Consider the following 23,673-nt stretch of genomic DNA (forward strand, 5'->3'; position numbering starts at 1 on the left):
TTATTGTACTTATACAGCGATGTGTGTGTGTTTGTGAGTGTTTGTGTGTGCGTGCGTGCATGCGTGCATGTGTGCGTGCGTGCGTTTTAGTATACTGACTCCGAGCCGACCAGTCCTTCTCCTTTACTCCTTCCGTCTACTCCTTTAACGCCGAGTGCCAGGCAGGGTAACAATAATTACCATCTTTTAACGTCTTTTTGGTATGAATCCATCGACTCACAGACCTACCCTCCGAAGAGGCGCTCTATCCTCTTGACCACGAAGGCGGTCCCCGTCACATGAAAAGTGAGAGAATTTAAAAATGGAAAGCGACAAATTAAAAAGGATGGGTCCCACAGTCACAGATGGTCCAAATGTCTACAATGAGGTAGACCTTCAATGGCCTTCAATGAATTTAGAATATTCATGTTCATTACTTCGAAACGTTCGTTAATACGGACATTTGTTAATCTTGGCGTTTTTACTGGGAACCGTGTCGTCCGGATTAATAAGAACTACATTTCGATAACGCCTAATGTGTCGCCTGCAGGTATGCTCACAACGATACATCACCATTACCAGGTCAATGGCTCAGTGTGCTCCCTGGGGCGGTCGGGTAGCCGAGTGGTTAAAGCGTTCGCTCGTCACGCCGAAGACCCGGGTTCAATTCTCTATATGTGTGAAGCCGATTTCTGATGACCCCCGCCGTGATATTGCTTAAAGCGGCGTAAAACCAAACTCACTCACTCACTCAGTATGCTCCCCAAATGTCATTCACATCTCTCTGGGGAACATCACACCCCAAAAGGTTAAAAGTCACATTTCCATCTCATTCTAACGGGTATCCATTCACTACCGGGTGAATAGAGGCTTATATCGAACAATGTCACTTGCCTGAGACACCACGTGTAACCTGTGTTAACACTTTAACCGCTGAGATAAATATGAATATGAATACCACTAAATGCATTATTGTTTCAACTGACTGTATTTCATGGGTACATCTTGTAGCAGTACTATACTTGTAGCAGTTACTATACTTTTAGTATACATCTACATAATTATACATATGAAATAGTCTACATTATAATGTGACCCGTGAAGATCCGGGGTAGAATTGGTCTTCAGCAACCCATGCTTGTCGTGAAAGGCGACTATCGGGTGGTCAGGCTCGCTGACTTGGTTGATGCATATCATCGTATCTCAAGTGCGTGGATCGATGCTCGTGATGTCAATCATTGGATTGTGTGGTCCAGACTCGATTATTTACAGACTGCCTTCATAGAGCTGAAATACTGCTGAGTGCAGCGTTAAACAAAACAACTTTATGACGTCTTTAAGTGGCATTGAGAAGTTGGTATGATAGAGATAGTTCTATGGATGCGATGACAAGGGATGCAGTTCTATGGATATACAACTTCTTTATTACAATGAATGTGACGATTCGGTGTGGACACTAACACCGTTACCAAGCAAGGTGTGACTGGCTTGGCAACGGTGTTAGTAGATTCACCGAAACGTCTGATTAGGAATATAACTCATGTAACACACGTATATCTTTATTGTCCACTGTCGTGTGATTCACGATCATGCATGTTTAGGTTGACAGATGTACTTCTTAACACTTTGCCGCCTCCGTGGTCTTGAGGTAGAGCGTCCGCCCGAAGAGCGGAAGGTCCGGGGTTCGATCCCAGGCCGCGTCATACCAAAAGACGTTAAAAGATGGTACTTGTTGTTACCCTGTCTGGCGCTCGGCATTAAGGGGCTAAAACAAGGACTGGTCGGCTAGGAGTCGGTATACTGTGTCTAAGTGGGGTATTCATGTTAAACTGCGGCATGGTATCTCAGTGAGCTAGCACTATTAATAGGCATCAGTCCGGACTAGTACAAGCAGCCACACAAACACACACACGTACATGCACGTCGCTATATAAGTGCAATAATCTTGGACGCGACGTTAAACCCCATTTCACCTCACCCATTACCGACATCGACAGCCTATTGTATTGGTTTCTATTACGCGACTATGCGAGATCGCGAGAATGTCCTTTACAGTATTCCATAATTACCAGATACATCATTGTAAGTTTTATTTCAAATTGTGAATGTGACATCCCGGACAATTTTGCCATTAGCTGAGTGATAGAACTACGAGAACATGGAACATAAAAATCACGGTGAGAACCGTTGACTTGCGCCAGACAGGGTAACAACAAGTACCATCTTTTAACGTCTTTTGGTATGACGCGGTCGGGGATCGAACCCCGGACCTTCCGCTCTCCGGGCGGACGCTCTACCACTAGACCACGGAGGCGGTCTATGTCGGTAATGAGTGTGTTGTGTGTGAAAGTGTATCACTTATATCAGTTCCATTTGTTTGTTGCTTAACGCCGAACTCAGCACTATCATAGCTATATGACAGCGGTCCACCCAGTCAAGATGTACATGTGTTTTATATTAAAAGCCCGATGTGAAGCAGGGCGTAGACGTTTACGCTTCGGCGAAACTAATGAGAAGAACATGGTGCTAACTAATCTAGAAACATAATCAGGGCAAATTTTAGATTTGCACCCACGACCATAGGTCTCTTGCACGCCTAAGGCCAAAGGGACGCAACTCTGCACAGCGAATTGCGGCGCCTTGGACGACTGGGTCGCCCGTTTCCCATGACGTATATTCGTAAACGACCATGGCACCGGAGTTAACCATTTTGGAAAACACCAATTAGTACGGATAAAAATGTCACATGCCACTGACCACTATCGGGGAGAATCCTAGATTCGAACCTGATGCTGGTAAGGGAGGTAAATCTGCACTCCAAACCACAACTAAATGTAAACTGAGGATAACTCTAAGATGGTTTGTCAACCACATACACTTTTTTATATGCATCCCTCGATTTTTAATTAACAGTGCACCCGTGAAGATCCGAGGTAGAATAGGTCTTCAGCAACCCATGCTTGCCGTAAAAGGAGACTATGCTTGTCGTAAGAGGCGACTAACAGGATCGGGTGGTCAGGCTCGCCGACTTGGTTGATGCATGTCATTGATCCCAATTGCGTGGATCGATGCTCATGATATCACTCACTGGGTTGTCTGGTCCAGACTCGATTATTTACATACCGCCGTCATATAGCTGGAATACTGCTGAGTGCGGCGTTAAACAACAAACCAACACACCTAATTAACACTCGCTTCAAAAACAAACACAAAACACAAAGCAAACACTTCTTTTTCAGACTGTTTTTTATTTCTGTTGTATAAACAAATTGGTGTAAAATAGAATTGTGTCCATAACGAAGGAGTATGCGTATATACAACAACATGGGATGTTGAAAATATAAATTTCTCTATGTGGAAACATGTACAGCGATAATGACTCGATGTGCAAGTGAACGGGTCATAAACACGATATAAACATGCTGATTGCTTGTCACATATCACGCTTAATTAACACCGTTTGTCGACACAAAGTGAAATATACATGTGATGGACAGCTCGGCCACTTAAGCATAGCATGCTACAACAAATCATTTTGTACAATATGTTATTATGTTCTTTAGATGAGCGTTATTGCACCATTTGTATATGAATTTCTATATAATATTTGTTAAACTTTTCAATTTATAAATCCACTGATTTGAGCACCCGTAGTGGGATTATATGATACAGTACCTAGACTATGCAGGAATGTCAAACTTAACTGTTACATATATCTAAATATTCCATTTCCACATATGAAACATTATATGAACATGATCGAATTGTTTGAAAATATAAATTTAATTTGAAAAAGTGATTGATAAAGAAAATATAAAAACGTCCCGTAATTTGTTATTTACAATGATAAGAACTCGAGCATCTTCATCAATATATTCCAAGCAAATATAACACGAATACCATTTGATACTATCAGCAACAGGGTACCTCCCTTAATCTGTGTAGTAACAGTTTAGATCATCAGCACGTTAATCATCCTTGTTTTGTGTAGACTGTCTCAACATAAACACATATATGTACGATGTCAAATACACTGCGGGCATAATGACTAGAATACACTCTCACAGTTAGGAAAAACACGTACACAGAAGCACGGAGCGTTGATTACAGATCCCACTTTAAACAAGGTGTGATCGAGTAGGCTTGGAAATGTTTTTTTTTCAACGAAATCAGATAATGGTTACGGAGACAACGATTGGTTATAGTCAACATATATATAAATTTTCCATGTTTTTTATTATGTCCTTAGAGAAAGATTGGGTGAACCTTGTGTTGGCTTGAGATCAGCATTTATTTTAATGTTTTGGACTTTAATTATCCTTTTCCGACATGAACAAGTGATTAATTAATATTTTTTGTATAAATATCAATAACGAGCTGGATCCTTTGGACACTAATACAGTGTGCAAAAAATAAATTCGTACTAGGCATTTAGTTTCTTTTTTTCAGTAAGACAGAAGCTTGGTTATTTGATTTAGAAAAAATATATTACAAAATAATACTATGAATTAAATGAACACTTTCAGGAATATCTGTCGGAGGAAAACAAAATATAAATGTATTATAAGGGTGAGGATTAAGGCCAAGGACTTCTTTAATAGCCCTACGGATTTATTGCAATACTTATAATTGAAATTTGTTTAGACTGTTCTGAATATGAAATAGTCGGGGCTCTACAACTATGCAGTTGGGTAGCGACATAGAAATGTATATAAACACGTGGGTTTTGTTACAGTGACATTTGACAAGCAGACCTCGTACTTAAAAATCTGTCCTTCAGATCGATACGTTAGGTGTCTGAGTGATTAGAGATTGAGTTTTGTCGCTTAATGATGGTGTAGGACACACCAAGAATGGACTTTAGAGATTGCATATATGCTTGGAATGAACACGGACACGTTAGGTTTATAACGAACCTAGTCGTCTTGAACAGCACCTTTTGGACCGCTCGAGACTGTTCTCTTTAAGAGTAGACCGCCTCCGTGGTCTAGTGGTAGAGCGTCCGCCCGGAGAGCGGAAGGTCCGGGGTTCGATCTCCGATCGCGTCATACCAAAAGACGTTAAAAGATGGTACTTGTTGTTACCCTGTCTGGCGCTCGGCATTAAGGGGCTAAAACATGGACTGGTCGGCTCGGAGTCACTGTGTCTTAGTGGGGTATTCATGTTAAACTGCGGCATGGTATCTCAGTGAGCTAGCACTATTAATCGGCATCAGTCCGGACTAGTACAAGCAGCCACACAAACACACACACGTACATGCACGTCGCTGTATAAGTGCAATAATCTTGGACGCGACGTTAAACCCCATTTCACCTCACTTCACCTCTCTTTAAGAAGTGAATGAGTGAGTTGGGTTAAGCGCCGCTTTTAACATCATTCCAGGTATATCAAGGCGTATCAGCTTAATTTTCGAATGAAGCTCTAAATGATGCACATCTCACATGTTTACCCCTTCAGTGAAACCCAAGAGCACGGATATGGTGCTGATAAACCTAGAAACACAATCGAACCGAGATTCGAAACACAATCATCGGTTTCTGGCGTGTCCAAGGGACGCAACTCTGCACATCGAATTACGCCGACTTCGACGACTGTCTCTCCCGTGCCACATGTCCTTTTAAAAAAATATTCCAAAGTAAGAATCGTACATTGGACTCTGCTTTTAGGGGATATTTCATATCATTATAAAAAGGGTTCTGTCGCTTTTATTATTAAGTGATTCCAGTGAATGCTAGTTCACATTTAAATATCATACTGTGGAAACAAACGTGAGAGATTTTGATTTATAGCTAAAGTTTTGCTTGTTTCACGAACTAACACAAAAACAAATAATGTTGCATTAGCAATTATTGAAACACAGAGTAGCCTTGTCACAACGCATACGTTCAACAAACACAGTGTGCTTTGAGCTAAAGTCTTATTCAAATTGGAAACGCTGTCGTTTAAATTCACCACAGACCCTTCACAAACACAAAAAACAAGAGCAATGTGAGAAACGATATCCCAATGTCATTGGTACATTTCACAAGTGTCAAATCATAATAATGATATAATAAGTATGGTAAAAGTGTCGCCAAAATCCCAAACATCAGCATTTTCTTTTACACCAAGTGCGTGAGTGAGTGAGTTGGTTTAAAATCAGCTTTGAAAAGTATTCCAGTCATATAACGGCGTGTCAGCTTTGTGAGGGACGAAAGCCCGAAGTGATGCAGGTCTTTGACGATTATCATATTGAGAGCCCAAGCCTGGATGTGATGCTGACAAACCTAAAAACCTAATCATGGCAAACCGGGCTTCGAATCCACGATCATTGCCAAGGGACATAACTCGACCACGATCATTTGCCAAGGGACATAACTCGACCACTTACGACGTCTTAGTCGACCCATCCCCACCAACCCTGCCCCTCCCTATCCCCCGTTGGAGAAAAGTTTAAAGATAAAAGACGCCGATTAAAGACTTTAACCACTTCGGTGTAGCCTGCATACATCGGGATGGAAACAATAATCATCGGATCCAGGTACGGCTAGGGGACGCAATGCGCCATGGACAACTGGGCCATGAGAGCCACCCCTGTCTTTTGATTCCCAAAGATCAGATATGTAACAGAACAAATGGACATCACAAAACGTATAACATTTCAACAAACTAGCATGTCCATAAGTCGACCAGAACTGGTGCCTGAGTGATACTACAGGACATTGATTGTAATACACGTTATGACAATTATTGGAGGACAAACATGGACTCATAAAAAGGTTCACATGCTATAGCCGTTTAACAGAGCAAGAAACCTGTATGTTTTAACTCACCATATAAAACAGTCGTAACAAATTTATGTCGTCCTCAAATTCCCTGAAACCTGACATACCTTGATGTGAACGTGAAGACTCACGTCCCCCAGGCCAAACAAAACGTCATAGATTTGCACTGAGAATGTCGTGTGCCGGTACAAGAAAACAAAATTATCTGACAGTCAGCACACATTTAAGAAACATGCTTGACGTTTTTGGTGACTGTTTGTGTTTAGATATCATACTTATATATAAAAACATATTCATAACACTATTAAACATTTTATCAGAATATTAAACATACATACACAGGGTCTTTAAAACAGATAACAGGTAGTTAACTATGATTTATTATCCTTAATGGCCTAAACGAGAATAAATCAGCAGTATAATGATGTATAACATTCACCTTCAGTACATCTCCACTATATTATGATAAATACCATGGACCCGCTAGCTGCCTTTGTTTTTTGGAAATGACGTCAACATCAAGTTTCCCTTACAATTCTCTCGCCCATGATTTTAATTTGAAAACAGGACAGCTATTTTTTGCGTCGTTTCCTTTTATACGTCACAACGAATCCGTGTTTGCGTACGTGTCCATGGTATTTATTATACTATCATGATGAAATAATACACCTGATAACCTAATACTTGTAATTTCATTCAGATCTCTCAAAGATGAATAATTTTGGAGGGTTCACGTCCTTATCAACGTGACCCGACTTTCATCTTTATAAATAGACATTCACAGGTGGAGTTGTGAGGACGAACAGGAACAATCATCAATACTGAACCGTTGATCCGCCAGTACGTTGTGATTGACTAGAAACACACGTCATATAAACATACCAGCTGAAATGAGACATAATTATATTCATTCGTTCTAATTTTGCCCCTAGCCGCTACACGCAGTGATCCTTTCCAGGGTATATTGGTTGGTAAAAAAATATAGGTTTCAAGGAGACATAACGTATATGCAGGGAGTCAGAATATATATAAAAAATCAAAATGTAGATTGCAGGCTGTAAAATGTAGGGAGGCTGTAAAATTCGGGGAGAAAATTGTAGATTTCAGGGCGTACGATGTAGATTTCATAGAGTAAAATGTAGATTTCAGGGCGAACGATGTAGATTTCATTGAGTAAAATGTAGATTTCAGGGCGAACGATATAGATTATATTGAGTAACATGTACATTTCAGGGCGTCCGATGTACATTTCATAGAGTACAATGTAGAATTCAGAATTCAAATGTTGATTTCAGTGAGTAACATGTAGATCATAGATTGCAAAATGTAGATTTGTGGGAGTCATTCAGAACTTACAGAACAACACTGTCCGCGTTAACTGAAGTAAAACAAACGTTCATCTCGCCGCCACCAAAAATACTTTGAGTGCTAAACAACCACACTTTGTACAGAGGCTAACAACTGACCTGTCAACAACAAAAGAAAGAAACATCATGTGACTTCTGACGGGTTGGAGTATAATTAAATATATATACGTCTGTTAAATAAGAAGATACCAAAGAAGCAATTCAAAGCAATTGATATCTAAGATAGTTAAGTTATACATTGTAACATGACCTCGAAAGAAGTGGTAATAGAAGATGTGTCTGTAGTGGTAACAGTAGTAGCAGTGGTAGTGGTAGTGGTAGTGGTAGTATATCATCACCAAAGGATTAGAACTTATACATCCTGAAACATCAAACGCATGCTGGAAACGAATAATTTTAAAATATAGCCATTTGTACAATGTATTTAAATAACTGAAATCAAAGAAATACTGGTGTAACGTTTCAGGCGTCATCAGATAATTACTATTGTGAACAGAGACGGATTATGTCATTATTATAATGCCAGAAATATTTTTTCTTTGATGATTAATTGTGGAAAATTATTAGATACACACTGTTTTCTTGGAGAAATTCGTCAAGATTTCTTCCCCACAAGATCGTAGATACGTGTTCATTTCAATCCATTGTAGAAACGGTACATGTTTTGTTATTTTCATACAATGTCTTTTTGACAGATACTGATCGTTGGATGGGCACAGGACCAACGTGAAATAATGTCTTTGCCCTCAGAGTCAAACATAGAAGTATCCACACATCTTTCGCCTTAAAACAGAACACACAAATACTCGTTATTCCGGACGATACCTTTCTCTCTGAAATCGTCCAGATGAACACATTGTAGGCTTGGCTAATCCTGGGTACCTAGTAACATTTAAGTGTATATATTTAGACGCTTGTCCGTTTGGCGGTTTCTGGACAAAGGGAGTCTGGAGTAACTGATTTGGATTTCCATAGTTTCAATTTAGCCACCTCTGGTCCTGGGCCCACTTGCACAAAGCGATCTTAGTGCTACGACTATTGTAAGCCTATGTTAAAGTATGGGAGTTACGATGATCTTAGCGCTAAGATCGCTTTGTGCAAGCGGGCCCTGGTCATCGTTAACAAATGGTGTTATCCTGATTCCGCTGATATGCCCATTTGACTCCGGATCATCTCGAGTTGTAGACGATGGTACCAGATTTCACATCCATACGACAAACTCTCACATCAGCAACACTCCGTTCATGTACAGCAGACATCACACACCTGTAGCCGGTCTCGGGTCGTGGACATTTCTCTGTCTGAACGAGCAGATGCAATGCCATGTTGAAAGGTCTTTGCCGTTCTCCATGCCAACTCATTGCCATGTCTCAGAGAAGCCATCAATCGTACAATCGACTCTGCTTTATGCAGGGATTTCTATTGGATATAGAAAGGGTTTTGTCGCTATATTTCTATATTTCTCTGTGTCTAACCTCAGAGTGGCACATCTCATACATGTTGTTTTTATTTTGTGCTTAACCTCAGAAAAGCACATCTCTACGCTTCAAATCATTGCCTTGCTCCTGAGAACCAATTTCATACCCAATCAATATCTTGCTCCACAGATGTTCATTCCACACGCTTCAAATATTTGCATTGCTTTCGCTTGACCCATCTATATCCGTGTAAGAACAGTGACGGTTCTGAATCCAGAATCACAACGTGTGAGGTCAGCATATGAAACGAAGAAGATGAGAATGAACCGTTTCTCATAATAAATCCCCAAATTGCACTTCCCTTACCGCACCAGCTTCTTTCACAGATACTTTTAACATATGCCATGTACACACTTTTACATTGTCCTGGTCTGTGAAAAAAACAGCATACGTTTCTGACAGGACTCTGTACATTTCAAATGACATCGTGTACATTTCACATTTGGGTTGTACATGTCCATTCCGGGTATCACCAGTTGCCTGGTACTCCCATGTCTATATGCATGACGTGACGTCGATGTACTCTCACAGCAGGTCGGTTTCAGGCTCGGAATAGTCCACTGACGTGTGGGCACAGGCAAAGGGACTTGAAGGAGGGCTGAATTCGCTGGCCCGAAGGATGGTGATACCAGAGTCCGAGCTGGACGAGTCATGTCGATCCTTCTCCTGCACAGAGAGATAAGCATGCTGCACTTCAATATTGCATCATGTCTTCGCATTATTACAACAGAAGATTCTAAACATGTTATAAATCAAAAGTCGATAATTCAAAACCGTGTTATTACAATGAGGGAAACAGATTTCAAATTCTTTTTATTACAAGGGGAGAGATATACTTGAATATCATGTTATTACACTGGGATATATGCATTTTAAAACTTTGAAAATAAAATTTTAAAATATTGTTATTAGAATTGGATAGATATATTTCAAAACCGTGTTGTGACAATGGGAGAGGCTTTCTATTTAAACATTCTGTGATTTGAATGGGAGATATTCTTGATGCAATGGGAGAGTGATAGTTGAAAACCTATTTCCTACAAATGAAGAAAATATTTACGGTGGGTGATTATGGTTTTACGCCGCTCCTAACAATATTCCAGCAATATCAAGGCGGGGGACGCCGGAAATGGCCTTCACACATCCCCACCCGGGTCCTCGGGGTGAGCGCGAACGCTTTGACCACTAGCCTAACCCACCTCCCCTTATTGTTAATAAGTTAAAACACATTTCAAAATATTGTTGATACAATGAAAGAAACATATTTTAATGTGTTGTTATTATAACTTAAGAAATACATCCGTTTGGAAGAAATTTCTTCATTTCGGATTCTACAGTATCAAGCTTCGGGCAAGCAAACCAGTGGTTAATATCATGAGCAATATCCTAATTCGTCGTGGTACGATGATACGCAATAGGCCTGGCCACCTGACGTAAGACGTGCATTGGTTAAGGGGAAACCAACACCAGAGTCGAATTTTGAATCACGTATGTTTCTTTTGTCAGTATTCCATTATTTCACAAATAGACTACACCGTCAATATTTTCTTCCTTTTAAGAGAAAGGATCCGCCGACTTCAAAAATGAAAAAGTTATGTCCCTTGTATCGATACACGAACATTACTGAATTACCTCCCTTAGCCTTCTGAGGTAAGTAAACATTAAGCACACTTATAGCTTTCGAAAAACAACCTATGTTGACGCTTATATCGTACTTCCAACTCCCCCAACTTCTTATTTCGAAAAAATATCAATGATCAAGCGAGTAAAAAACTAACGGCCTTTGAGGTTACAAACGGCCTCCGTGGTCGGAAGAGCGGGAGGTTGGTTGTTCGATTCCCGGTTGCCTCATACCTAAAGGCCACAAAAGATGGTACTTGTTGTTACATTGCCTGGCGCTCAATATTAAGAGTAAAACAAGGATTGGTCGAGTCGGAATCAGTATACTGTGTCTGTGTTTAACTGCGGCATGCTCAGTGGGCTAGCACCCACAAAAACACACACACGGGCGTCGCTATGTAAGTGCAATAATCTTGAACGCGATGTTAAACCCCATTTAATCCCATCTTTAAGATTATGGATTGTTAGTTTCGACGTTCACTAGAAAGCACTATTGTTATTTAACTGGATTCATTGAGTGAGTGAGTGAGTTGGGTTTCACGCCGCTTATAACAGTATTCCAGTTATATCACAGCCTGTCAGTTTAATGTGGGAGGAAAGCCCGAAGTGATGCAGGTATCAGGCGTAGAATCAATGAAACTAACAAGATATATTATATTATGAATGAATTCTCTTAATACAATGTCCGGAATAGAAGGAATCCAAGATCTTAATAATAATAATAATAATGATAATAATAATAATAATACTACTACTACTACTACTACTACTACTACTACTACTACTACTACTACTACTACAGTAAATATCATATACTATAAATATATATATCGTGAAGGCCAATGCTCACTTTCTCCGACGGTAAACTCGAATGTTGTCGCTTTGTTCGTATAAGCGGACTTCGTTTTGGTATGCCTGGTGAACGTTCGCCATTGCTGACGATGGGAGCCAGTAGTGTGGATTGTTGAGGTGCTGTCGTAGCGGTCACTACGCGGTCAGTGGCCATCTGCCCAGCCAGGCAGGTCAGGGGAATCTTATAGATGTTCATGGCGGGGCCGGTTTTCGCTGCAAATGTTTGACATACTATATACATAAAATAGAGCACACGTTGGTAATAAAAACACTTTTATGTCATCCAATTGTCTCACAAAGCTTTTAGCGAGTGACGTAGAAGACACACGTGTACAAACAGGTGTGCGATACGTTTTTCATATGATTAATTAGTTTTATGACAAAGCAGTTATTTGGCAAAATTGTTTCAAAGCAAAGTTTAAGCATTACAAATGCATGAGACATGTTTTCATTGTACTACATTATCTATTGTAAAACATGTTCAGACTCACAATAAACTTTACAAAATAAATTAGGGATCAAGAATATTTTTTGGGAATATTATTTTGTCATCGTGAAGGAAGAGTTTGTGTGTACAGTATAAGCATTTTTCATTTACTTTCTACTCTGTCGTGAATCTTGATTAGATCATGGATGTAGAAGGCTTACAGGAAAGAGAAAACTTACAAGAAGGAGAAGGCTTACAAGAAGGTGAAGACTTACAAGAAGGAGAAGATTTACATGAAGGAGAAGGCTTACAAGAAGAAGGCTTACGGGAAGGAGAAGACTGGCAAGAAGGAAAAGACTTATAAGAAGGAGAAGCATTATAAGAAGAAGACTTACAAGAAGGAAAGGCTTACAATGAGAAGGCTTACAAGAAGGTGAAGACTTACAAGAAGGAGAAGATTTACAGGAAGGAGAAGACTGGCAAGAAGGAAAAGACTTATAAGAAGGAGAAGCCTTATAAGAAAAAGACTTACAAGTATGAAAGGCTTACAATGAGAAGGCTTACAAGAAGGTGAAGACTTACAAGAAGACGGCTTAAAAGAAAGCGCAGACTTACAAGAAGGTGAAGACCTACAAGAAGGAGAAGACTTACAAGAAGGAGAAGACCTACAATAAGGAGAATACTTACAAGAAGGAGAAGGTGGAGGGGAGAAGGAGTTCTCCTTCTCTCTACTCTTCTCTGTCGGCGTATTCGTCATGGCTGCCGAGGAGGCGAAATAGATATCACACTGAAACAGTAGCAGAATGCTTTAGTATGCAGGGCAGTACACTAGAATATCCGTTCTAATACCCTATGGTATTCGTGGCAAAACTCTACAATACTCGTGGCAATGCGCTAATGTGTGGGTGATTTGGGTTTAACCCCTCTTTGAACAGCATTCTAGTGTCAGCCTACGTTTGGAGGAAATCCCGAAGTGATGCAGGTGTCAGACGTTCCCCACATTAAGAAACGTCATGACATCAGAGATACTGTGTAAACGGGTCTACACACCCAATAATTTACAGACCCGTGAAGATCCGGGTGAGAGTTGGTCTCACCCTCGTTGTTGTAAGAGGCGACTAACGGGATCGCTCGCTGACTCGGTTGATTCAAGTCATCGTATCCCAATAGCATAGATCGAGGCTCATAATGTAAATCATGGATTGTCTGACCCAGACTCGATTATGTACAGACTGCCATCATATAGCATGGATATTGCTGAGTGCCGTGTTAAAAAACACACAAACAAACAAACAAACAAACAAACACATTTACATACCTTTGATGTTATGAGCGTGAGGTCCGGCATAGTCATGGTATGAACGAGATTTCCGTTGATGATGAGGCGAATTTCAATAGTGTCAGGAGTGAAGGCCATTATATACGGAAAGGCACAAACTGGAAATAAGAATTGATCACACAATTGTTACAGTGAGTCGAGCATGTATTACAGCACCGCTGCATCATTCCACAAGTCCCACATGCATCGGCTTCCTATCGGCCCCACAACCCCAATTTCTTCTGATGCCACGTTAAATCAACCATGTCACAGAGGAAAGAAAATACTGGGCATAGCTAGCAACCATCGATATACATTAATATATCCACGTGAAGATGGAAATGGTCAAACAGAAATCTATGGTATGCATAATGCATTCATAAATTATTCAAATCTGGTTTTACACAAAACGATACAAATATGTTTAGTTTAAATACAATCTGTAGAATAGGTCTTCAGCAACCCATGCTTTCCCAAGAACGGGGTTATGCTTGTCGTAAGAGGCGACTAATGGGATCGGGTGGTCAGGCTCGCTGACTCGGTTGATGCATGTCATTGATCCAAATTGCGTTGATCGATGCTCATGTCAATCACTGAATTGTCTGGTCCAGACTCGATTATTTAAAGACCTCATATAGCTGGAATATCGCTAAGTGCGGCGTTCAACAACAAACAAACAAAAACATCTGCCCCATTCTCAATTGGAATTTGTGTTGTTATGTTTAGAATGATAAGTCGCTGTCAAGAAAAAGTTTTAAAATTATTATTTTTTAAATCAGATATGCCGTACCTATAGAGTTTAAATTGGATATGCCGTACCTATAGAGTTTAAATTGGATATGCCGTTCCTATAGAGTTTAAATTGGATAAGCCGTACCTATGGAGTTTAAATTGGATATGCCGTACCTATAGAGAGGGGCTCTGAATTCCAGTGGAAGTCGAAATCATGACACTGTTCTTCTTTCAGTTTCTGGAAATGGCTGACATCTGGAATAGAATTTGAAACAAACGTTTATAGAACACGACATATGAATCACACGAAACTATCAATATTAAAATATTAAATTCATGCAATCACTAATTATGGTAATACTGATCATGTCATGTTCACACTTTTAATTTTAATGTTTATCATGGTCATAGCCAGGTTCACTTTAATCAGGCTCACATTAGCCAGGTTCACATTAATCAGGGTCATCATGAATCAGGTTCACATTAACAAGGTTCAAATTTATCATGTTCAGTTTAACAAAGTTCAAATTAATCAGGGTCATCATTAATCAGGTTCACGCTAACCAGGTTCACATTAATCAGGTTCACGCTAACCAAGTTCAGGCTTAACAGGTTTACATTAACCAGGGTCATCATTAATCAGGTTCATGCTAAGCAGGTTCACATAAACCAGGGTCATCATTAATCAGGTTCACGCTAAACAGGTTCACATTAATCAGGTTCACGCTAAGCAGGTTCACATTAACAGGCCTAACATAACCAGGTTCACACTAACATGCCTAACATAAACAGGTTCCCATTAACAGGCCTAACATAATCAGGTTCACACTAACCAGCCTAACATAACCAGGTTCACATTAACAGGTTCACACAAACCAGCCTAAAATAACCCGGTTCACATTAACAGGTTCACACTAACCAGCCTAAAATAACCAGGTTCACATTAACAGGTTCACACTAACCATGTTCATATTAACCAGGTTTGCAAATAACCAGGTTCACACTAACCATATCAATACGGAGAACTGCTACTGATGGGCGTGGCATTTTGGTGTGGATGAAAACATTTCCCTTGTGTGTGTAGTTGTACCGAAAATAACGACAAGAAACGATATTGTTTCCATGTAGGGGATTGAACGCTCTCCCCACTAGTCCACCCAATGACCCTCTCTATCAGTCAGTGGGGCTCAAATTACTTTTCGTTCCACAACAGAGATGACTTAGATTTAATATTACCATCGACATCAAGGTTTCAGTGTGGTGAAATGTGATGCCATTGGTTTCGAAATTTTAACGCATCAAGCATGACTTGACAAACATTTTCCGATGCAATTCCCTATTTTGATCTGTACCATATGTTTAGTGTTGTTGTTTTATCGGGTGGACAATTGATTTGCCTTTGACGGTGGGGCAGGATACGCCCTCCTTTTCGCAAACACCTGGTATCATCACTATTTGAGTGAGTCAGTGAGTGAGTATACGGTTTTACGCCGCTTTTAGTAATATTCCAGCAACATCACGGCAGGGGACACCAGAAATGGGCTTCACACATTGTACCCATGTCGGGAATCGACCCCGGGTCCTCGGCGTGACGAGCGAACGCTTTAACCACTTGGCAACCCGACCGCCCCATCACTATTTGTGATTCCAAAACACATGATCCTGACATGGTCGGTTCGTACAATAGACTCTGTCTTTAGCAGATAGGGGCGGTCGGTTAGACTAGTGGTTAAAGCGTTCGCTCATCATGCCGAAGACCCGGGTTCGATTCCCGACATGGGTACAATGTGTGAAGCCCATTTCTGGTGACCCCCGCCGTGATATTGCTGGAATATTGCTAAAAACGGCGTAAAACCATACTCACTCACTCACTAACTCACTCACTCACTTTAGCAGATATTTGTTATTTTGTAAAGGTCTTTGTCGCTTTTCTTGAACACACTAAGGATATAGCATCTTGTTTAAGATTTTGTTGAGCTGTTGAAATGTTTTTCTAGTGGTTATCAATCAATTCAACTACATTTCACGCCAACAAGAGGATAGCGAACTTAGTGTCTGTCCAAAATGGTTTGGGAAGATCAATGACCCAGGGGAAAGTAATCTCACGTGAATCAGAAGATTTCTCGACAACAATGTTGATGTTTCCAAACCTCATGGCTATTACACTGACGAATGATTGATACGTTACCCTTCTTTAAGCATGGAACCGAATACTTCACTGATAACATCAAATGCATTTTCTTTAGCACAACACAAACATTCACTGTTCATATTTTGTCCGACGTGAAAGAAGCCATTAAAAGGACAGCGGTTGGGCATTATCGTTTGATTGCAATCGGATTGTCTCCGGGGCCATTTCAAGTTCAAAGAGACAACTTCAATGATATCTTTCCACCACGAAGAAACAACGTGGATTGAACTTCAAGTACATTATGTGCTGATAGAGCACTTTGGTTCAGCGATTGTGTTTTCTGTTTGAGGACACCCACCTGTGTCGGAGTATTGAAGGTAAAAATACAAATGCAATGGGAAACGTACGATTGTAACACAAGATGAGCTCGGCTTCATCATCCTCGTAGATGTCAATCGCCGCAACCAAATTCACCTGAAACAAAAATCAGAAGTTAAAGGAAGCCATCGAACGACATCCATAGGCTGGAAAATCAAACGTAACACGTGGCCTAAATCAGTCGCCATTGCATTCCCATGGACAGGGTACAAAATCCCGTGACGTAAGAAATGTACGTGTCGTGTTAGGATTATGCAGCGACTGGAATGAGCGTTCGATAATTACCTTTAACCTAAGCTGGTCGTTAAGTTCGAAAACACTTGGTTTACCGTTTTGAGTTTAAGACTTTATGGTTCTGTCTTATTGTGGTAGTCGTATCAGCTGTTGTATCATGACATATAATGAAGTCCCTGATATCATCGACTATTCGCATGTAAGACAATGGTAGCACCGCAGTATGACCAAAACAGGATTCCACTAGGAACAAAACTGCTTTATAAGCACATATCAAAGCAAATGGAGTTTTCTCGTAAATAACGAGTCTTCACTGTATTGTGTTATCAGTGGAACGTCCGTAACGTTTGTCCCAATGTTGTTAACCCGACGGGAATCCAGTTGAGCACAGGATCCAAGTAGCTTGTCTTACAATGCGACTCCATGGATCGGAAACCTTGAAGATCCGGGTTAAAAAAGGTCTTCAGCATCCCATGCTTGTCATAAGAGGCAACTATGTTCGTCGTAAGAGGCGACGGGATGGGGTGGTCAGGCTCGCTGTCACCGTTGATGCATGTCATCATATCCCAATTGCGTAGATCAATGTTCATGATGTCAATTACTGGAATGTCTGGTCTGGACTCGATTATTTACAGACCATCGCCATATAGCTGTTTTATTGCTGAGTGCGGTGTTACACAACAAACAAGCATGGAAAGGATAGTCAGGTGACCTATTTTCGTACAGGCTCATAATATCAGTCACTGGATTATCTGGACTCCATTATATTCTAACCGGCGTCATATAGCTGGAATATGCAGAGTGCGCCGTTAAGAAACAATTAATCAAAGCCAATATTGCGAAGCCGGAAAGAGAACTCAACAGGAAAAACTGTTCGAAGGAGTATCACCAAATAACGTTGGAGAACACCCTCAATGAGCGTCTTACGAACGAGGGCGGTCGGGTAGCCTGGTGGTTAAAGCGTTCGCTCGTCACGCCGAAGACCCAGGTTCGATTCCCGACATGGGTACAATGTATGAAGCCCATTTCTGGTGTCCCCCGCCGTGATATTGCTGGAATATTGCTAAAAGCGGCGTAAAACCATACTCACTCACTCACTCTTACGAACGAAGCTGTTGCTGTGGCTGTTCATACACTTAGTAAAGTATAAATAAAACTCCTCACAATACAACTACCGGCGGGGAAGCATCTTTACATTTTGTTCCGTTCCATATGTGATAAATTATGCACACACAAAATATTCCGCAATAAATAAATAACAAACAGATTCGTTCGTGAAATCTCCTCGAATAAACGGTCAAACGAGTTTTTTTACTCCCAAAGGAGGAGCCGAAGGTTGAATATTCTTACAAAACATGTTGTTATAGTGAGTGATTGAGAATGGTTTCACGCCGCTTTTAGCAATATTCCAGCAATATCACGGCTGGGGACACCAGAAATGGGCTTCATACATTGTACTCATGTCGGGAATCGAACCCACTAGGCTACCCGACCACCCCCATTTTATTATAGAACAACCAGCATGTCCAGTTTGTATTTTTAATAACCTGGAACGTACTATTTTATGCAGAATTTTCTGGAATAAATTCTTTTTATTTAAATAAAACATTGATATCAAATGGTTAAAGGTTAACATCCCAAGAAGAATCTGAAGTACATTGGTCGAGGAGTATGTATATTTAACTGTGTCTTACCTTGTTGGATTCCACGTGATACAGCTGTAGGGTGTCGCCATTCTTCTCGTTGATGAGATCATACTGGTTTTTGTAGCCGATACAAATGTGATTATCTCCCTTCATGCCGTCAATCAACGTTATCATGCTTGGCACCTCAAAGGCTTGCAATTCCTGAAAATACGGGTGAGTGAGTTAAGATTAATTGAGTGAGTTGGGTTTAACGCCGCTTTTCACAGTATTACAGTTATATCACGGCGTGTCAGCTTAATGTGGGAGGAAAGTCCGAAGTGATGTAGGTCTCAGACGTTTACCGCTTCGGTGGTAATCCAGGTATGGTGCTGGAATATCTAGAAACATACTGAGGGCGAACCAGGATTCGAACCCACAATCATAGGTTTCTGGCGTGCCCAAGGGACGCGACTTTGCACAGCGAATCGCGGCGCCTTAGACGGCTGGGCCACCTGTGCCCCCGTTAAAAGTAAGGCTACGTTGAACAGAATATAATTAATATCAGGGCATGTAGCTTAATGTGGGACGAAACCCCGAAGTGGCGTGGAAGACTGCGTGTATAGAACTGTGGTGAAACCAACTTTGCACGGAATGGTCCTCACCGCTTTGAACAGTTTTTCATATTTTTTTCACAATGTGGTCGGAAATACCAAAGTGATCTTTTGGATGAACGGTTACAAGCCTACAAAACCAGGATCATAATATGGGTTAACCTGGTATCCGAGGCCCCGATTAACTGATCCTGACAGGACTAAGGGACACAACTCTGGATGAATTGTGACGCTTTAGACACCAGAACCAACCCCGTATTTAAGGCGAGCAGGGGATCATAAAAAGTTTGTTATATGTATTCGCCGTTCGAATTCAAACATTAAAAAGAGTACAGTCATGCTCAGATGTATGATTATTACAGAAAATTAACAAATGATAAATTATTTTGTTTTGTTCTTGTTGTGTTGTTCAGGGATTTGACATGAAACAGTCATGGTTTGAAAGAACACACGAACAACACCGAAAATCCTTATTCATATTTATCAATACAATTATCATTTTGAAGACACTTTTGAAAATTAGCTCAGGGGGATGATGCTGTGATAACATCTCGAGAGATGATGATGGTGGATCCTCACAGTCATCAGATTCGCTTTGTGACAAGTCCCTTGTGTTTAAAATGCGTGGCATTGATCGGAACAAGAACGAAGCGTTTCCCCAAGTCTCACGGAGTCTCCTAGGCGTCTGTTTATTCATCAATGATGACATCACCTCTCTGATGTAATTACGCTAACACATTTATCATTCCAAACTGACAGGAGATAATGGACTGTTTGAATGATGTGAAAAAATACACACTGGCATCTCAGTATTCATAAGGGGGCGGTGGGGTAGCCTGGTGGTTAGAACACTTGCTCGTCAAGACCCGGGTTTGATTCCCCTAATTTTTGGTTTACCTACTCCTAAAATATTGCCGAAGCAGCGTTAAACCCATTTTATTCACTCATCATATATTCATAACATTGAATAGGACATTTTAGCAAGCGTCTTTAGAAAACTCTTTACATTTATATTAGACCACAGTCTTTTGTACCATTTAATGACATGTTTTTAATAAATACATGGTAAGAATTACGAACTCAGTTTGCAGAGATATTATATCATGGGTCTTGTGTATTATATTCATTCAGTGAAACCACATACTTTATTTTGTCACGCGAACAACATGGGTTTTGCCAATTTGATATAAAAATTAGGAGATTATTCTATTTGGTAAATACAAGACGTCAAGGCCAGAGAATAATCTGCCTTACTTGTGGGCCCAAATAGATTCCATGAGGCGTGAACGCAAAATAGCGGTAACAACATTAACAGTTCAAAATAAGATAATCATAGTGTTTTCGACAACGCTGTGAGTGAGGTGTGAGTGAATTTGGTTTAACGCCGTTTTATCTCATTCATAGCACTTTGTCATCTTCATTACCGACCTTTGAAGATCAGGGGTAGAATAGGTCTTCAGCAAACCATGCTTGCTGAAAAGAGGACTATGCGACTAACGGGATTCGGTGTTAAGGCTCGCTGGTTGATGCATGTCATCGTATCCCAGTTGCGTGGATCGATGCTCGTGATGTCAATCACTGGATTGTCTGGTCCAGACTCGATCATTTCCATACCGTCGTCATATAGCTGGAATATTGCTGAGCGCGGTGTTAATAAAAAAACAAAAAAACAAAACATCTTCATTTCCGACCTCCTTGCTACCACCGCCATCCCCACACAGACACCAACACCAGCACAACCTACCCGTTAACAACCCATCCCGCTACTCTGAATCCTCTACTGGATCCTAAGCCATTGATACGTCACCGCTCTGTAATCTCTTTATTCAAGTGTATTGTAGGACATAGGCCCATGACACAAACGGAAAATGTACAGTGGAAGTTCGAGGATCACATTTATGTATTTAACAATGATTGTCTAAGATACATGGCTTTAACAATAAACTAAGAAAGACTTTGTACAGTTGCTCGATGGACAGATGACATTAGGATGTTGAACTTTTTCCTTGTTGGGAATTCATATTTTCGCGGTATAAATTCTGCCCTCAGAATCTGGTAACATTTGCATATTAGAATAAAATGGTACTCATCTTCAACATAAATGTATTTACATGCTTTGCAAACTCGTTCCACTCTAGGTTCCGTTTTGTGTCTACCAGATTCGATCCGAAGATGATGGGAACTACACCATAATCTAGCCAGAGCACGTTGAAATTTCTCTTGTTTTAACATAGTAATATATATTTCAAGGCCAAACGTTTGCTTATACAACGAATAGGTATATGATTTTAAGCTTTCTGAAAGAGCCGCATGCCAGTCTTGTTCATATGAAGATTTTAATCTACATACAAATATATTTATAAACATTGGGATATTCGTAATACATTGGTGCTCCCACACAAGGCTAAAACCTGTCAGATGAATAATACTTCTAATTTTTGAAGCCCAATTAATTTTACCATTTTGGAGCGCATGTTGCATGTTATAACATTTTTTGACATACCGTGAGTCATGCATTTTCAAAATATTACACCAGTATTTAACAGCTCTTTTATATGCATAAATAAACAGCGGATAACGTCCACATTCACTTCGCACAACATGATTTGAGGGTGAGTTTCGAACTCTTAAAAAACGTTTACAAGCCATCATATGTACGCTCTGAATTTCGTTACAAATGTCAGGACTCAAGCCCCATATTTCTGACCAATGTAACATTAACGTCACCATTGATACGATACATCTGGTTACAAGGGGATTATAAGAGATCACGTGACTACTGTTTTCCCCAACACCTGAACAAACAGTAGCCCTATTTGTACTTGAACTCTTGACCCAAGCTGCGCTGTGGCCAAATCCCTTTAACAACACTTCTAACGATCCGTTTAGATCAACAACTTGGCGATATGTTCTTAGATGGGCAGGGGGGTCATTTGTAATGGTATGATGGTGAGTGTGTATTTAACATGGTAAACAGACAGGGTAATCGTATTAGGGTTTGAGGAAGCGCCTACCCTGATAAAAGTGAATCCATCTATGGTGTCAAGGTCGACAGAAGGACACCAGGCGGACCAGGCGGCGGAGTGCTTCCAGTGGAACACCAACAGTCTCTTGGCCACCGCAACCACCATTCGGAGGTGACTCCCCCCGGGCTTGCTGAGGGAGTACAGGTGGCACCCTGGGGAAAACACAGTGGACATTTATATAAGGATGGCATGGCAGTTGTCGTGGATGTCGTAAGACTGCAGCTGATGTATTTGGATTGTAAATGATGTGGGATAGTCAGTTATTCATGAGATCGATAGGTATCCCTAGGATTTACGTCCTGGCAAAGGATTGTAATTGAGGTCACAGGATTGTGAGGGATATCACTGAATTGGGAGTGATATCATAGGATTGGGAGTGATTTCACTGGATTGTGAGCTGTGTTTGTTTTTTGTTCAACGCCGCACTCAGCAATATTCCAGCTGTATGACGGCGGTCTATACATAATCAAGTCTGGACCAGACAATCCAGTAACTGACATCATGAACATCGATCCACGCAATTGGGATACGATGACATGCATCAACCATGTCAGCGAGCCTGACCACCCAATCCCGTTAGTCGCCTTTTACGATTATGATTGAGATCACGGAGTGCACGTCAAGTTATAGAATAATTTGTGATATCACAGGATTATAATAAATTGATGATGACTCGATCATGGCAATTGTTAACAACATCATCCTGATACTTAAAGGATTGTTATGAACGAGTTCTGTGCGTGCCATGTGCATATTCAGGCAAATCAATTGCCGTAAAGATCCGGCTTAGAATTGGTCTTCAGCAGCTAAAGCTTGTCGTAAGAGGCGAATAACGGGACTGGGTTGATGCGGATCATCGTATCCAAATTGCTTGGATCGATTCTCATGGCGTCAATCACAGGACTGTCAGGTCCAGAAACGATTAGCTAGAGACCGTCGTCATATAGCTGGAATATTTCTGAGTGCGTTGTGGAACAAACAATATTTTGAAGACAATAATTTTACCTTTTGTTCTCTCCAGTTTGTGCTCACGACATTCGGACTTCGTTCGCGTGATAGATTCGTTCTGTTCACCCTCAAAATCCGTCAGACGAAAAACGTTGATTTTACCGTCTTTGCCTAAATAAGAAA

The 23,673-nt window shown here is 40.6% G+C and overlaps 1 protein-coding gene across 6 annotated transcripts in view; it reads right to left on the bottom strand.

The window, feature by feature from the left end:
• Positions 1–6,402: 6,402 nt before the first annotated feature.
• LOC139459692 (GTPase-activating Rap/Ran-GAP domain-like protein 3) overlaps positions 6,403–23,673 on the bottom strand; it is a 226,037-nt gene continuing 208,766 nt past the window's right edge. For 5 of the 6 annotated variants that reach the window (XM_071241319.1, XM_071241316.1, XM_071241321.1 and 2 more), the window contains exons 20-28: positions 23,548–23,661; positions 22,531–22,694; positions 18,975–19,127; positions 17,076–17,142; positions 14,712–14,792; positions 13,806–13,924; positions 13,175–13,274; positions 12,059–12,273; positions 6,403–10,275 (exon numbers count right to left, since the gene is read on the bottom strand). In XM_071241319.1, the coding sequence (XP_071097420.1) occupies positions 10,114–10,275; positions 12,059–12,273; positions 13,175–13,274; positions 13,806–13,924; positions 14,712–14,792; positions 17,076–17,142; positions 18,975–19,127; positions 22,531–22,694; positions 23,548–23,661 (1,175 nt within the window). In that variant the 3' untranslated portion in view covers positions 6,403–10,113. The remainder of the gene's footprint in view (positions 10,276–12,058; positions 12,274–13,174; positions 13,275–13,805; positions 13,925–14,711; positions 14,793–17,075; positions 17,143–18,974; positions 19,128–22,530; positions 22,695–23,547; positions 23,662–23,673) is intronic. The other variant, XM_071241317.1, reaches the window with a different exon arrangement.

Source organism: Haliotis cracherodii, unplaced genomic scaffold (genome assembly GCF_022045235.1).
Source record: "Haliotis cracherodii isolate W230 unplaced genomic scaffold, xgHalCrac1.p SCAF_13, whole genome shotgun sequence".
Classification (NCBI taxonomy): domain Eukaryota; kingdom Metazoa; phylum Mollusca; class Gastropoda; order Lepetellida; family Haliotidae; genus Haliotis; species Haliotis cracherodii.